At 41.2% G+C, this 17,397-nt stretch overlaps 1 protein-coding gene across 5 annotated transcripts in view; it reads right to left on the reverse strand.

The window, feature by feature from the left end:
* The window catches only part of LRRC56 (leucine rich repeat containing 56), a 37,877-nt gene extending 20,985 nt beyond the window's left edge, over positions 1-16,892 (reverse strand). For 3 of the 5 annotated variants that reach the window (XR_004427080.1, XM_033155965.1, XM_033155977.1), the window contains exons 1-4: positions 16,866-16,892; positions 10,808-10,977; positions 6,037-6,124; positions 3,633-3,693 (exon numbers count right to left, since the gene is read on the reverse strand). Coding sequence is in view for 4 of the 5 variants with exons in the window: in XM_033155965.1 (XP_033011856.1) it covers positions 3,633-3,693; positions 6,037-6,124; positions 10,808-10,966 (308 nt within the window). In the remaining variant the exon portion in view is untranslated. Of the gene's footprint in view, positions 1-3,632; positions 3,694-6,036; positions 6,125-10,807; positions 10,978-16,865 lie in introns of those variants that run through there. The other 2 variants (XM_033155994.1, XM_033155984.1) reach the window with 2 other exon arrangements.
* Between the last annotated feature and the right edge of the window lie 505 nt (positions 16,893-17,397).

The raw sequence follows: 17,397 nt of genomic DNA on the forward strand, positions 1-17,397 counted from the left end.
CTTTCTGCCAGCACTTCTCTTGAGTCCATGCCAGTATAGTTTACAATGCAAGATAATTACAAGAGCTATGTTTACATTTATTACCCTTTAAAAACATGAATAAAGAGAAGGGAAGATAAACTTGTACAGTACTAAAATAAAAGACTGATTCTGCAAAATCTAAATAACACATGGTGGTACATACTAGCAGGTACTTCCAATGTGAAAAGATAGTTCATATCTAAACATGTTCCATGGAAACCCCTTCAGTACAACTTACCGGTAGTATTTCTAGTTTGCAGCCTCTGTACAAGTAGGCACTTTTGATCACATTGTTTAATAGTTATTAATATTCCTGTGCCTAATAAGTTGTTTAGACCTCCTTCCTAACTCACATATTAATGACCATTACCTCAATTCCTGTTGCAGTGTGTTCTTGAGACGCATTAAATTTTTTTTTTTAAAGCTTGCTGCATACATGGGCCTTTTAGCATTAAAGAATACATTTTATAATGTTAATCTATACTTGTGTCTCAAAAGTATCTTTGCCCTAAATTGAAACTTATCCTTTTGGCAAAATTTCTATCAAAAGAATAATATATCATTTTCTAGAAAATAAAATAATAAAATAATAATTTGTAGACTGACCAACTTATGAAAATACATTGTATAAATTGCAAATTTCAACTTTCAAGCTCTGAATTAAACAATGTGATCAAAAGTGCCTACTTATTATCCAATGGGATAATAAGCAATGCAGCTTAATTTACTGTCCTTAAGCCACTTTTCTCTTAGTCTGATATTGGAGGGCAATTGTCTTAGAAAGCAGATAAGTGACAGACAAGAGTGAAAAACTAACTCTTTATAGATCTCATCTTTCTTGCTGAAGATTATGTTCTACTCCTTTCTGTAACTGATGACTCTTTGGACCACTGTTGCCATGGAGACTGATAAGGATGGGCAACTCTCCTGCCAGCTGCCTAATTACACTATTATCTCCCAACATTCAATTCTTTGCGTTTTCTCAACGGTTGATGATAATTGTTCCTCTCTCATTTCTGACTAAATCACTTAGAACCTACATAACCGCTGGGAGCAACGTGTTGCAGGTGCATTTCAAATTAGTTAGATATGTACGTATCTGTTTTCAGACAAACAGCATCATTTGTGGTATTGGGTTCCTGAATATAAATCTGGAGGCTTGCAAACTGAGATTAGATCTCTGGTTTGCTGCAAACAGCCATATTTCTAAATATCGTAACCAAAAATGAGGGCAAGAAAGAGGAAAATATAATATTGAGTATCCATCACATTATATCAGGTGTGGAGAACTTTTGGACCTCCAGATGCTGTTGAACCACAGCTTCCATCTTCCTTGGCCATTGGTTATGCTTGCAGGGACTGATGGGAGTTGTAGTTCAGCAGTGTCTGGAAGGCAGAAAGGTTTCCCACACCTGCACTGAATGGAAAGGAAAATGATGAAGATCTGGGATTTTTCATAAACAATCCTTACTACCAGGTATGATGAAAAACAACCATCTGCCTGCTAAAAGTCCCAGCAGCACAATTCTTTACATTACTCAAAAGTAAAATCCACAGGATTCAATGGGAATTACTCCCATTTTTGTGGATATAGGACTGCAGCCTGATTCTGGGACAAAGATGTTGCTGCAAGGGTGGGCTCCTCACAGAGTTTTCACAGAGCACCTCTGGGCTCTACATAAAGAGACAGGTCAAATAATTTTGAAATCTGATACATAATAAAGCCATCCAAGGTGGTGGCCATCACTATGTCTTTGAGAGCAGAATTCACAGTTGAATTATGTGCCTTGTGACAAACTACTTTTTTGAGGTCTGCCCTCAATCTTCCAACATTCAGCTTTACTGGGTGGTCCCAGGTTCTAGTATTATGAGAAAAACATATCTCTGTCCACTTTCTCCATATAATGCATAATCATATACACCTCTACCATGTTCCTTGGTAGAGTCCTGGTAGCGCAACAGGACTCCCCTCCCTCCCCAAATTTGCTCAGGAAGGTCAGGCGAACCCTCAGAACAGTGTGTGGGGAAAGGAGAAATCACTCCGTCTGGCAAGGAGAGATGGTTGCTTTGTCAGAACTATCCATCTACTACAATATTGGATTCTACCCCTGTACTGTATGTTTATTGGCATTCCTACCTTAGCCCTCCAGGCAAATAGGAGCCACTGTACATTAACTGATAAAGCAGTGCAAAGGTGACTCAAAACAAATAGGCGGTTTTGTGATACAGTACTCTGAAAATGACAGGTCACTTAATAGTTGAGGATTACTGCATATGCCCAGCTACGGATGCTGCATCTAATAGAACAGCCTACGTTTTAAGAAAGTATTTATCTAGGATTTTACATATATCCTTTTACTCATCCCTGAAATTAGAAAGCAGAAGCAATTAGATTAAAAACGGTGGCTGTTAGCCAGACTAGAACGAATACCCCATTAGCTCTGAAATATAGCCCTTTTTGCCAGAATCATTAGGGAGATAAGTAACATATGTCATCATGCAAGAGTAAAAGATAGTTTTTTAACTTGCTCTCTTCAGAGAGTGTTCCATGTTTCTCCCTCAATTATTACTTCATAAATCTGATATTATTTGGCAGGAGAGAGATGGATGGAAGCAATAGAGTAAAAGCCTCATAAAATAAGTGTAAAGTAGGAAATTAACAAGGACCTAAAGCAATACCTTTTCATCACATTCTGTGTACGAAGTCTCCCTACTGACCACGCAAAAATAAGTAGGCCAACCTCTAGATATTTGAGAAATAAACCTGCAACCCACAAAGTAACACACAAATATTGAGAGACTTTGCTGCAATTGCAATGGGAAAAACGTGGGCTCTCACCCTTGAGATAGGAGAAACAAGGTAACTTTGGTCTTGGCATTAAAAAGAGAGAGCAGAGAGTGTAACAGGTTCAGAAAGGTTTTGTAATGAGTTCCAAATATGGTTTCACACAAACACTGCCTCCTGCAGGCTGGAGAAGAAAATTTTGTGTTTCTCACAATTACTCTATGACAGGAAGGTTTTCAGGCCTTCTCCCTTGGTATAATTGTGCCTACTATCTTGTTGCCAAACTCAGCAATAAGCTCTGCTTGCTGTGTTATATGGTCAGAGTAGTGCTTTTGCAATTCACCACCACATACTGTATAACAATATTGCATGGAACGACTTACTGTCACTTGGAAAACCATGTGTGGTTCTGTTATTTACAGATCATCAGTAGGGCTTAGGTCTTACTAAAAGGTATCAAGATATATTTGCTCTTTCCATGTGATTTTTTGAGATACAGAAATTTCTTAAGACTGCAAAAGCATTCCACTTCATCCAGTAAAAGAATAATAAAAGTAGAAACCTCACATTTTTTCATTTCCAAAGCAGTGCAAAACACACCTAAACACTATGAAAATAACTTGGCCAATGGAGTTGTAGTCGAATAACATATGGAGGGCCACAAGTTCCCTATTACTGCAATAGAGCAACAGTGAGATTTTCCCCTGTATATAGCAGATTCAGAACTAGCTCGCTCTTTCTGGATTATTGAGAGGAGGTGCTATGGGGTGGGGACAGAGAGTGAAAGCGTACTCTGGACTTTACTTTGTGTACTATAGCTCCTTACCTCACTGACATAAGCATGCTGCTATTCAGTTTCAGTTGTTTTAGATTAGGCAGATAAGCACCTGTAAGAACAGGGAAGAAACGGAACAATTTGCAGTTTGGTAAAAGCAGTCTGTGTGAAATCCTCTTAGACATATAACATAACTGCAGTTGTTTTAATGGTACAGCTTATATATTTGTTCACCATAATTTCTGATTGATTCCTGTGGTGCAACATATCTTCTCTGACTAATGCCATATGAAGAATCCATACTAAGAGAAGGCTTGCCTGGAAGTGATCACATACTGTCAGATTATATTTTACATCACTAGTAACTTGACATTTTAAAAGTTACCTTTGAGAACCTCTCCCTGTGTCCTACATCTGTTTCTGCTGGGAACTATTCCCCTCACCTCTCAGATTTAAAGAAGATTTGAAAGGATTATTGCTTGTGGTGTGCGCACTCTTCCCATTTTCACCACTGGTAAAACAGGTTCTGCAGAATGTTGTATGCTGTATGTGTATATATTACAGGAAGCAGAACCTTTTCAACACTCTCTCAAGGACTGCTGCTTGTATCCAGCCAATGTTTCCTGACTTATCCATCTCCCCCTCTCTTCAGATTTATCCACACAATCTTAGTTGTTTGTTTGTTTGTTTGTTTTAAAAAAGCACTGGGTATTCAACTAAGTTTTACTCAGAGCAGACTCACTGACTTAATGAACACGACTAAGCTGCATCAATTTCAATCAGCCTACTCTGAGTAAAACTTAATTAAATACCATCCACTGTATTATCTAGATATAACTCATAGTTGTGACCATTCACACTTTCAAACAAGATTTTGCTTATTCTGTATGTTACAAATTATTAGGACCACAACATCTGGTCAAACCACTTGATCTATTAAAAATCTTTCAATTAATTAACACCCTCCATCACTTGCAAAAACAAAGATAAGCAGTAAGAGTAAAATGTTGTTGCCTGTACATGTGTTCTGTATTCTTTTCTGTTTCACCCATATGCAAGTGGGGATGGGGAGTCTCCATTTTGATCTTACAATGTGGTTAGGTAGAAAATACAATTCAAATTAATTGTCCAGTTTCTGAATCGTTCAATAAGTCTTAAAGCTTCTGTAGCACATGCATTTTCTTACTGCTGCTATTGAAGATTATTGTTATGCATAGTTTATATGAGCCCATTTCTAGGTCATAATCAGTATTACAAAGCAAATTATTACAGGATAAATCAGTTCTGTAAGTAATAGGCTTCATGAAACAGATGCATGCCAAATGCTTTCCCCTACATATGCATATTTAACTATTTTATTTTTGTCAGAAATCTTCAAGTTCATTTTCTTTCATTAAACTGTTTCTTCACCCAGAGAAGAAGGCAGCCTCAGATACACAATCAACTTAGTGTGCCTGCCAGGAGGCAAAAATAAAAAATAAAAAATAAGGGTGTGCCACGGGTAACTTGATTTGTGGCTCTCCCATAAAGAAACCTGGTAGCATAAGGGATGAGTTTACCAACCAGCATTTTCAAATAAGAGCTTATTCAGCTTGCTTTGAATATAAATCCTGTCAGTATTTAGAAATGAAAGCTTTACAAATGCCACCTCCCACAAGCTGCTCCATTTGGAACCTTTCTACCTCTTTAATATTAAAGAGATTTTCTTTAGCTCCAACTGACACAAGGACAGCCTGCTGGATCATGCCAATGGGCTCATCTAGTCCAGCATCACATTCTCACAGTGATCAACCAGATGGCTGTGGGAAACCCCCAAGCGGAACCTAGGTGCAACCGTACGCTCCTCACTAGTGATTCCCAGCAACGGACATTCAGCAGCAGACTGTCATTGATAGCCTTCCCTTCCATGAATTTGTCTTTTAAAGCTAACCACTTGGTGGCCATCACTCCTTCTTGTGGGAAAGAATGCCATCATTTAATTATGTGATGTGTGAAGAAGTACTTGCTTTTGTTTGCTCTGAATCTTATAACATTCAGCTTCATGGGATGTCCATCAGTTCTAGCATTATGAGAGAGAGAAAAGCTTTTCTCTATCGACTTTCTCCACACCATGAATGATTTTATGACTCCATTTAACTCTAAACTGAAAAGCTCCATGTGTCATACCCTCTTCTCATCGGGCAGTTGCTCCATCCCCTTGATCAAGTGGGTTGACTTTTCTGAACTTTTTCCAGCTCTACAATACCCTTTTTGAGATGATGCAGTCAGAACTTTGCACAGCATTCCAAATGTGGTTACACCATAGATTTGTATAATGGCGTTATAATATGGCAGTTATATTTTTAGTTCCTTTCCTAATAATCCTGAGCAAGGAATTTACCTTTTCACAGCTGCAGCACAATGGGCTCTAATAAAAGACTAAGAGGGTCTGAGCCAGAATAAAATGTTTTCTCACCAAAGTTTCCAAGGCTGTTCTCTCTCGTGTCTACATGCATCTCTAGAGCTTTCACTTGACGCAGATCATCTAGCCCAGTCAGTGTTTTCTACAACAATAAGCAGAGAGTATGAAACTTGCATCCTTCATCATGATATTCTACAAATAAATTAGTATTCTGCTAGTAATTCAGTCCTAGACAAAGGGTTCTCAGAAGGCCCCAAACTTGATGTTTAGCTTCTGTGCTAAACATCCATACAGCTTTGGTTCTTTACAGAAGGGTGGGAAATATGTAGCAATACGACAGAGAATTAGAAAGAGAACGAAAAACAGCTGAGCTGCTTGGGTAAAGTCTAAGTTTCCCAGAACTGATGGGAAGTTGGTAGTGCTCAACTTGAAACCTCTTTCAAGAGACAAACACCACAGTCTTAACTGTGTTAAAATCTACTAAGAAGAAAGTTACATTGAATTCACTGAGGTTTACTCCCAGTTAAGTGTGGTTAGCATTGCAGTCTAAAATAGGAAAATATATAGTCACTAGAGACAAGAAGTAGACAAAAGTTGTTTCCTTTTTTGCTTTATAAGACACCTTAGACCTGCAGTCAACGTTTAAGGCTTTGCAGGAACAATGTAGGACACCACCTAGTTAGCATACTATTCTGAAGGGCACCTAAAGCCCTAGCAGTCTACATATATATTAATGTAAGAATTATGCTCTATAACTGAAGAGGCAGAACTCTATTAAAAAGTGAATATTAGTATAAATGTTTTTAAATGTATAAATGTTCAATTAAAAAAAAATTAACCTAGTGGAAAAAGGAAAGGGAAAGCACATAGATGGGATAGCATCTGTTCTTAGATTGCATACCAGTATGTCATGCAACACAACAGTTTCAACAGGGAACAAAATTCTCCCCCTCACATCACCTTTCCATAAAACTTCAACAACTGTCTGAAATGTTTTTGAACTTGTTCATTCTATCTGTGGCCTTGCTGTCAAATTCATTTACCTCAACTTTGAAAAGTAATCATCTGCCAAGAAAAAAAGGAAGTAATTCTGTCTTCAAAATATAAGACAGAACCCACTAACTTTAGTTTTCTCTGTGAATGGCCCCACAGTACAGTTAAATGCATATCCCAAGATACCATCAAATCTATTATTCAGAGAAAAGCTTTTCTTCTATCACCTGTGTGTTCATGTGTGCGTATGCATATATGTGCATTCTCGGCTAAAAATAAATGACCACAATTTATGAAAACCAGCAATTGGGGTACTAAAAGTTAGCCACTGAACAAAATATAATTTACAATTATATAAATCAAAATACCACATTCTCAATTGTTTGTACCAATAACTCAAATTTAATAGGGCACTGTGATGGCTCCATGAAAAAGGACAGGAAGCTATGCAGAGCAAAAAGATCCTGAGCACTAGAAGACTTACTAGACTCAAAAGAGCCAACACTTTTTCAAGCTTATTTCATAGAATCGTACAATCATTCTACAACCATGAGGACTAGAAACTTGCTTTCTACACTGCCCAGAACTAGCTGTTGTAGTGTGATGCTGACTGTATGCTCAATGCATGATTCATACTGGACTCATCTTCTGTTTTCAGAAAGGACAGAAAAAGATATAAATGCATAAGGATATGTACAAGGAAATACACTCACTGCAGTAATAAATATGCTGAGCAAACTGGTTTGAAACTGTCTATACACTACCACACCCAAGAGTAAGTAGGATATGGACCTAAAGTTTTGAAAGAGGAAAGGAAAAGTCAGGCACGCACAGCCTCAATTTTAAAATATTGTTTTCTTTCTGAAAGGCTAACAGATTCTTCTCCCAGATATAAAAAAATGCTAAGACTGTGTAAGTGTGTTGGTGAGAAAATGATTTCCTGCTACTGTTCCATTAAAGAGTTCTAAGCACTAAAAAAGACATAATGAACATTTGTTTCTAATCAATTGGTTGAACGGCAGTGCTATTTTTAAACTTGAAAAAGCAAAAGGAAGTTAACAGTATGGAAGCAGCTGCTTCAACCTGAGCAACAAGAGGTCAAATAATAGTTACATTAGACTTGTTATTAAAGCGTGCTGCAAACATAGTTAGTGTTTCCTTGGCAATGTTGTATATCTATATTTTAAAAAACAGGAAGCGACTGCCCCAACAAATGCCCACTCAAAACTTTCAGGCCAAATGAAAGTCCCTATTAGGCAAAAAAGAATGCAGCTGTCAAAGGTAAGTGCTGCATTACAAAAATCTTGACACATGAAAACTTGAAGAGTTTGAGTTGGTGCTGAAACCAGATTGGTTATTTTCAGTGGGGTTTTTTCTTTAAAAATGTTCAGGGGTACTCTCATTTTCCTACTCATATTGAAATACTGCCCCTCAATGAGGCCAAACTTAGATTCACAAAATGTTTAGGAGTATGCGTACCCCTGCATACCCCCCCCCCCAAAAAGCACTGGTTCTTTTATTTTATTTATTTATAATATTTCTTATCCACGCTTCATCATAACATCCCATTGCAGGCCACAACAATATATTATACAGCTATAAACACGATAAAACTGTTGCCACTATAAAACAAGCAAGACCATTCTAAGTGGAAAAGAGCAATATACATTCAACAAAACGAAATGCCTTAACTGTCAAAGGCCAGGGTAAAGAGGTGTGTCTTCAGCATTGGGCAAAATCTGTACAATGAAGAGGCTGTTCACACTCCTGCAGGAGGGAGTTCCACAGTTTAGGGACTGCCACAGAGAAAGCTCCCTCCTGAGCTGCACTTCTGAGGAAGGTGGAACTACCAAGAGAACCTCCAAGAAGGTCAGCAGGGATGGAAACAGGCCCCAAATATTTGAAGGGCTAAGTTGTTTAGGACTGAAGCCTCACCAGACATGGGTCTTGCTGGGTTGTTCCATTTAAGATTGCAGATAGGGGATCAAACTAATTTTACTAGCTCTGTATGTAAAATTAGATGCTTTTGGGTTTGTTTGTTTTTAACGTGGCAGAGCATTAAACATTAAACATTTCATCTCCCAATCCTGCAACAGTGAGATCAGATTGGACATTTGCTAATCTGTTACAGCTTTCAGAGTGTGTTGACCAGGGTAAGGGCATCCTGATGGTTTTACACCCTACACTTTCCAAATAAAATGCTTTCACTCTAAAAGCAATTGCTGTTTTGATAAAGATGTCAACCCTCCTACGCCTTTGCTTCTATTACATCTCTTAGTGAAATTTCATTTGATAATCTGACAGAGGCATGGCGTCTGAAGGGAAAAGTCTATTCACTGAATTCCCCAAATTTTGTTTAAAATAAGTTCCCCTTCCTTCAACTGCCACACAGAAAGAAAAGGAAATGGCCCACAAGCAGCCTTGCTGAAGCTCCTTTCCCACAGAAAGCCCTGTCTACCATTGCATGTCGCTGCCTGTTTACCATCATCTTCATCCCATCAACATGCAGCCTGTTGTCTAGCTATCCCCCTGCCAGCAGATGTGAGCTATATTTCCAGTGCACCCCAGGCCTTTCCCAGCCCTTAATTAGTAACCGAGTAAATAATGCATGCTGCAACATAAAAAGTGCATCGTCACAAGGGAATCCAGACTCATACCCTTTCCTACAGCACAATTATTTTACCAACACAAAATGTTATTCAAATATTAACAAAATCTGAAAGTTTATCTCCTTTGCACAACACACAGAAAGCAGTGTTTTACACTGGCTCTTCTGTGGACAAGGAAAGGTGGATGAAGGGATGCTCATTGCTTCAGGTCAGCAATAGGTCTCAGGAGCAGTCCATGCAGTTATTGCTTTTAAAGCTATCAGGTAGCAACAAGCAAGCCTCAAAGAGTGTGAGTGAGATGCTGGGAAAACTGCACTGACATTCAAGGTTGACAATACCATGCTAGAGGAAGCCCACTAGCATAACAAATTGAGTGATTTATATGTGCCAAATGTATGACCCATATACTGAGGCAGCTCTCTGCCTCTCTTATTCAGGGATGTTAATCATATTTGCGATGTTAGAATATAGACTGTTTTAATCCTTTTGCTATTAAACAGAAATAAGGTTACTGTAAAATAGGACCTTTTAATCCTTCTCTGTAGGATCTAATTAATACTCATTGTCAGAGGACTGCCCTCGCCAGAAGGCAAGGAGTTGCCAGGGCTTTATCGGTATTGCAAGCCCCCCCCCCCCCCATCCCAGATGCTGAGTAATTCATCTTCATCCAGTGTGGGAACCAGTGATCCCTCTAGTGAGGAGGGGGAGATGGGAGCAGGAAATAGGAGTCAGGGCTCTGACAGGGGAAGAGAGCCCTCGCACCAGGCAGAGGCTGGAGGAGAAGCACCCCTTCCGTCTCCCCATTTGCGCAGGGGGGACAGACGCAGAGGGGGTAGGGTGGGGGTTCCGCATCCCGCGCCTTTTATGCTGGGCAAAGAACCGGAAGGGGTCATTCCTGGACTCTGCCGAAGGATGAGCTGGACGTCTTTTTCTTAGTTGCACTGTATATAATTGCACAATAAAGAAACTCAGTTTCAGAAGTTTATGCGTCAGCCTGGTTACTCATGAGCAGCCACTGAAAACCTTACACTCATGCTGGTAATATTTGTTTATGGAAGTGCCTGAGAGGTAGCCAGGAGTACCAAAAGCATCTTTCAGTAGTCCAATTTGACTGGAAGTCCATCAGATATGCCACAGTAATGCAATGTGTATCAGCAAGCCTAATTTGATTATTTCCATTCCAGAGTTCTCATTCCAGATGCATTAAATTGGTATCTACTTACCAGTTTGTTGGGGGAAAGATATTCATTCACAAGTAGTTCTTCATCATCATCTTTAATTGATGGACTGGGATTCAGGAGACCTTGCCGACCCAAATCTGTGACCCGAACTGTAGCAGAACCTGGTCTTGAGACTCTACCTAATTTCCAGTTTAGCTCCATCCCAGAATGTCCTAAACATTAACCACAGGAAGAGAAACTTGTTTGGTTTCAGCACTTACATTACTTCATACATTCTTAAGCCAAAGTCAGTCTGATGCATCTAGATAGTGTGGTGTTAAAATTGCAATGATACTGAAAACAGGTATAAAATGTTCCACCTATACACCCTGAATTTCACATTTCATTTCAAATATATGTAACTGTGATACATTACTGTTTCTGGGCAAAAAAATTAAAAACCATTCAACCCCCACTGTTCCTTTTAGATTATATTCACCCACAAATGCTTAGTCATTCCAAGAACCAATAACAAAGCTGTCAATTAATAACTATAAAACAAGTATGAAAGAATGATATTCTACATTCAACCCAGAAATAAAAGTAGCACTAAAAACTTTACTTGTTTAGAGAAAAAGGAAAGAAATTCAACTAGTTCATTTATTTAAAAAGCAAAGGGTTTATACAGCCTCATCATGGGAACCCTGAAATTACATAACAATGTGAAAACATAAGAAGAGCTCTGCTGGATCAGATCCATCTAGCCAGCATAATATTTTTACAGTGTTCAAACAGATGCCTATAGGAAGGCCACAAGCAGCAGCTGAGTACAATAGCAACTCTCTCCACTTGTGATGCCCAGGAACAGGTATACAGAGAAATAGTACAACACAGTCCTCATGGCTAGTATTAATTTACAGCCCCATCCTTCATGAATTTGTCTAATTCTCTTTAAAGTCATCCAAGTTCACTCTGTCTTGCAAGAACACATTCCAAAGTTTAACTATGCACTGTATAAACTGCATGCTCTGAATCTTCCAACATCAGTTTTGTTGGAAGACCCTGCATTCTAGTACCAGTATAATGATATCCACTTCTTGCAAACCATGCATAAATTGGACACACCTTTATTGTGTCCTCCCTTGCTTACAGTGTTCGAAATTCCCATGGTTCTAGGCACATTTTGCGACAGGGAATTTCATTAGCGTGAGCAGTTTCTGAGCTCGGTGCAGTATTGCACCTAAGATTTAAGATTAAAACTGCAGAGTGGAAGGAAAGGAGGAACTTATGCTGCCTCCCCACTTCCATCTACTCTCTGAAGCCTGGAAAATAGACCCTCTTAAGAATATTAGGGGGGTGGGCAGGGGAAGGACTAGACCAGGTGTTGGCAAGGTTATCCGGCCATGGGTCAGATCAAGCCCACGGACAGTGTCTGTGGGCTGGACATGCGCAGCGCGATGCCAGAAATCGCGTCTGCACATGTCCGTGGCACTGGAAATCACTTCTGCGCATGCCCAGATGCTGAAAATTGCCCCTGCGCAGAAGCGGTATTCGGTGTCTGGACATGCACAGACGCGATTTCTGGCGCCGCACGGGGGGGCTTGCTGAGCGGGAGGCTCAGTTGGCAGGCGGCTCATGGGCCAGTAAAACGGCCTTCATGGGCCTCATCCGGCACATGGGCCGGAGGTTGCCGACCTCTGAACTAGACCATGTTGAAAATGAACATAATATTTCAGCTGCAGTTCATTCATTTTCAGCTTTGTATTCGTTATTAAAAAAAATGAACCTAGACCAGGGGTCTGCAACCTTTAAGACACAAAGAGCCACTTGGACCCGTTTCCAAAGGGAAAAAAAAAAACCTGGGAGCCGCAAAACCATTGCGACATTTAAAACAAATATAACGCTGCATATATTGTTTCTTACCTTAATGCAATAATAATAAATAACGTATAGGAGCCAATGCAAAGTATAATTAGTAAAAACAACAAGAATAAGTTCTTACTTTTTTGCATTGACTCAGGGGCGTACCCAGGATCAAAACTGGGGGGGGGGCAAGCCATGGTCCTTCAGGTTGTGACATTTCAGCACGGAAAGGCGAATGAAACCAAAATTTTAGGGAAATTATATATAATTATAGCAGTGCTTTATTACAGTAGTTATTACAATTATTTGCTTGGTTTTTTAAAATTTTTATTCTAGTTACATGTCTTATACCAGGGGTGGCCAACTCCCAAGAAACTGATCTACTTTCAGCAGTGATCTACCCCCGTTTTTTGGGGTTCAGCTCAAAGTTGTTTTGGGGGGGTGTGGTGGGTGGGAGAGAGGGCTTCCCCCTCTAAGATAGGTTGGCAAGCGAACTAAGAAAGAAAGAAAAAGGGGGGTGGGAATGGAAAAGTGGGGTGGAAAAATATAAATTGGGGGTGGGGTGGGTGGGAGAGAGGGCTTCCCCCTCTAAGATAGGTTGGCAAGCGAATTAATAAAGAAAGAAAAAGGGGGTGGGAATGGAAAAGTGGGGTGGAAAAATATAAATTGGGGGTGGGGTGGGGTGGGGAGAATATCTATTAAAAATATGTAGTAGTTTAAAAAATAAAAATAAAGGGGGGAAATCTTTTTCTTCTTTTTCCTTTTTTTGAAAACAAAAACAAAAGGGGAAGAGAAAAGAAAAAGGGGGGATAGAGGGAGAAAAGGGTAATAATAAAAATTCAAATAGAGTGGCTGCAGCAGCTGTGGGGGGTGTTTGTTTATTTTTCGTTTGTTTGTTTGTTTTAAAAATGGGATTTCTCCCCTTGGATTAAAAAAGGAGGGGAGGAAAAAAAAAAGAGGGGGGGTGGGAGAGCAAGGCAAAAAGCCAAAAAGCAAAAAACAGGTTTTTTTTTTTGGGGGGGGGGAATCGCGCCAGGCTCTGCAGCGCGCCGGCCTCGGGGCTCCGGGCCCCCGAGCCGCCCTTGGGGCCATCGTTGAGCATGTACACCGCCCGCAGCGAGCGCTGGCGAAGCACCGGTTGGCGGAGGTTTCAGAAGCAGCCCGGACGTTTTCGCCGCCGCCGCCCGGCCTTCCTGTTGCACAGCGGCGCAGGAAGGCTCCGAGTCCCGGCCGGGCCCCCGGGCGCCCCCCGGATCCCGCTGCCAAAGAGGCGCCGGACGGCGAAGCGGAGCAGCAAAGCCAGGCGGAGGCGGCAGCAGCACCATCCGGCGACCGACGCCGGGAAGGTCCCCCGCCCGCCCGCCTCTCCGGGGAGCGGGGAAGGCGCAACGGAGCCAAGCCCCACAAGGACACCCCAGCCGCCCGCCGGGCCCGACACTCCAAGGAGGGAAGCGGGCAGGCGCGGCGGGTCAGGAGGATGGCGCGGCGGGCGCAGCCCAGGCGGGCCAGGAGCGCAGCGCAGTGCCCCCACCACTCCGCGCCACCTCCGCGCCCCAGGCAGCCGCCCCGGAGCCGAAGGAGGAGCGCCTGTTGCGCGCTCACAGTGGCGGGCCGCGGCGGGGACGGCCCCGCTCCGCTCCGCCAACTGCGCTGCCGCCGTCGCACCAGGCCCCGCCCCCCGCGCCTCCCCCTGGCTGCCCCCTCCCTCCCTCTCTCTCCCCCCCTGCAAACCACCCCTCCATCGCTGGCAGGGCTGGCGCGTCTTCCCTCCGGCCGAGGAGTTCTCAGGCGCAGTGCCCCCACCACTCTGCGCCACCTCCGCGCCCCAGGCAGCCGCCCTGGAGCCGCGGCAGGGCCGCGAAAGAGCCGCATGCGGCTCCAGAGCCGCAGGTTCCCTACCCCCGACCTAGACATTCTGTTGTTGTGCCCATAACCTAGGTTAAGGTGCCATTTAGCTCCTAGCTTTCTTATTTCAGTTTCTAACACTGCCGCATATCAGGCTGACATTTTCATCAGAAACTGAAGTGCTCTTTCCTGGTTAATCACAATTTACCACAAATTCAAACCCATAGGGTCATAAATTGAACTGCCCTGAGACCTCCTGGTATAGGCCGGTATATAAATTTAATAAATAATAAATATATAAATTATGAACGGGAGCAAGATCTTGCCATTCTATCTCCTGATGGTGAAAAAGCATTAAATTTATTTAAATTGGGAGAAGTTGTAAAATAATCCTATATAAGAAGACACCAAATGCAATGGTGGGATTGCATAAATCACCAGACGGTGCGCCTAAAGAGTTAATAAACACACAAGAAATAAAATGATTTATTTCACTGCTACCAAATACTACAGTTGCCGTGCAAAATGCCCTCTTACCTCTGAAACATGTATTAGAGCAACACTTACTTATGGTTTGACAAGAAGATCAATTCATGGTTTAATATATGAAGTTACGCTCATGATTTTATACTTCCCAATACTGATCTGTTACTTGTAATTGCTTTACAAGTGAATTAGCAAGAAGAACAACATTTTCATGCCCAGCTCCATATGTGTAAAATGCAATAAAATTAACAGTGGAGCAATTAAAAGATAGCCCAAATTAGAATCTTTTTGTGTAGCAAAACCGCTGCACAAAAGGACCACACCCATGGTAGCTTTAAAGAGGCCACTTCCCCCTTTTCAGTGCAACTAGATTGCAGGCAAGAAGAGAAACATTTCAAGTGCCTGAGCTTCTTGTGGCCAAAAAATATCTTTCCATCATAGACTGTAATACAACAGTAGAACTCTTGAAACATGTAACAGGATTCAATGACAGCAATTAGTAGAGTTACTGAACTGTAAAGTGGCAGAAAAGAGATATTTACTGTTATTGAAAACTGCTAAACTGGTATAGTGCCACAAATTCATTGTTAAATCTGTATGAATCTATGGAAGTGGCTTGTGCACAAGTGTCCTCCATCTGGTGGCAGCAGTATTGTGCTCATTGAAATGTGCCTGGGGTGAACTGGTGGCAGCAAAGATGGAGGACTTCCAGATTGGCAGCTGCAGTTTTGAATGGGTGTGTGCACCTGCTGGCCTGCAACCACCTTGGAGCACTCCTAATTTTGCCATCTCACCACTTTCCTGTCCCAATGAGTACAGTGAGACTGGAAGCATGCCGCCACCCACTGTGAATATGCAATTCAATATTTTATTATACCGTATATTGGATTTTTCAATTACAACTATGCAACAGTACTTCTAAACTGCTCTTAGTTCTGACATAGGATAGACAAAATAGTAGCATCTTTTGTTGGAACGTCAAGTTGGGAAGTTGCCAACCTGTTTGGGCCACTGGGAACATTTGGGATTCTGATAAAGTATGCCAAATGCCAGTCACATAATAGTTGCTATGAGGGTATGGCATAACACAAAATGGCATAGGCTGAGCCAATGCAAACACAAGCTGAGCATCAAAAGCAAACAATTGCTCATGCAACATAGATTTTTAGAGGATATTTACGGAGACCTTTTGCAGGTGCCATAGGAAATACTGGTGGGCACACAAGTGTTGATATAGAATCACAGAATCATAGAATTGTTGGATGAGACCACAAAGGTCATCTAGTCGCTTTGTACATACTCTATGGTACAACTTGCTTTTTATGTTTCTTCTTTGTTATTGTATTACAAAAATATTAATTAGTTATTATAGAAATCTCAATATAAGGTAGGTATAAATAAATAAATAAATGAGAACAGCAGTTAAAATAGCACCATAAAATTATACCAGCAACAGCAAGCTAAAAACATCAGCAGAGGCTCTAACAACAACAAAGCCAAATGGATTAGATAAATGCCTACTTAATAGCTGACAAAGAGCAGGTCTCCCTAATGAATCTATTCCATAGTTTAGGCACAACGGAAAAGACCACCCTCTTGTTCTCCGCCAGTTCTACTTCCATAGGCCAAGGGAAGACAAGGAGAGTCTGAGAACCTGAGCGCTTGGCTTGAACTGGTTCATACATGCAGAGGTGGTTGCTGAGATATGCTGTTCTCAGGCCACATAGAGGCTTTGAAGGCCAAAGCCAATACCATGAATTGAGCCCAGAAACAAACCAAAAGCCAATGAAAGTGGAACAGACTTGGCCTAATATGTTCCATCCTGCTGACCCCAGGCACAAATCTGGCCACAAAGTTCTCAGCCATTTGAAGTTTCCAATATTATCTTCAAGAGCAACCCACACATAAGTGTGTTTTAGTGACTAACCTGGAAGTAACTGAAGTGCTATACTTGTCATCCACTACAATATTCTACAAATGAAGCATGTGAAGAACTAAAGGAGTGTGACAGATGTAGCCCTGTCCAGCAGGCAGGTCAGTTTGCAAGCACTCTTTCCATTTTCAGTACAAACATGTTTTCTCTCTCTCTGGTGTTAATCTCTGGGGAGAAAACAATTTATAATTGGATCAGTTCAACTATCAATCCAATCACAACCACCACCACCCCTGCACCTCAGAGTATCATGGCATTTGCCAAATTTGGACATTCAAGAAATTATTGCTCTAAATGCTCTTATGCCTGAAGCTTTTTTAATGCATTAATTTCCAAAATAATAGAACAATATATTTCAACAAGTTTTCCCCTTCCTCTTCCCTTCCTGAAGAAGCTTGAAGCACATTTAAATACATAATTTGTCCACTTGATAACACCCATTCTGACACAACATATTTCTATTAACAATCAAACTTATCCTTTCTACATTTCAGCTCCAAAATATAACTTTGATGAAAATCTTGGT

This window comes from Lacerta agilis, chromosome 1 (genome assembly GCF_009819535.1).
Source record: "Lacerta agilis isolate rLacAgi1 chromosome 1, rLacAgi1.pri, whole genome shotgun sequence".
Classification (NCBI taxonomy): Eukaryota; Metazoa; Chordata; class Lepidosauria; order Squamata; family Lacertidae; genus Lacerta; species Lacerta agilis.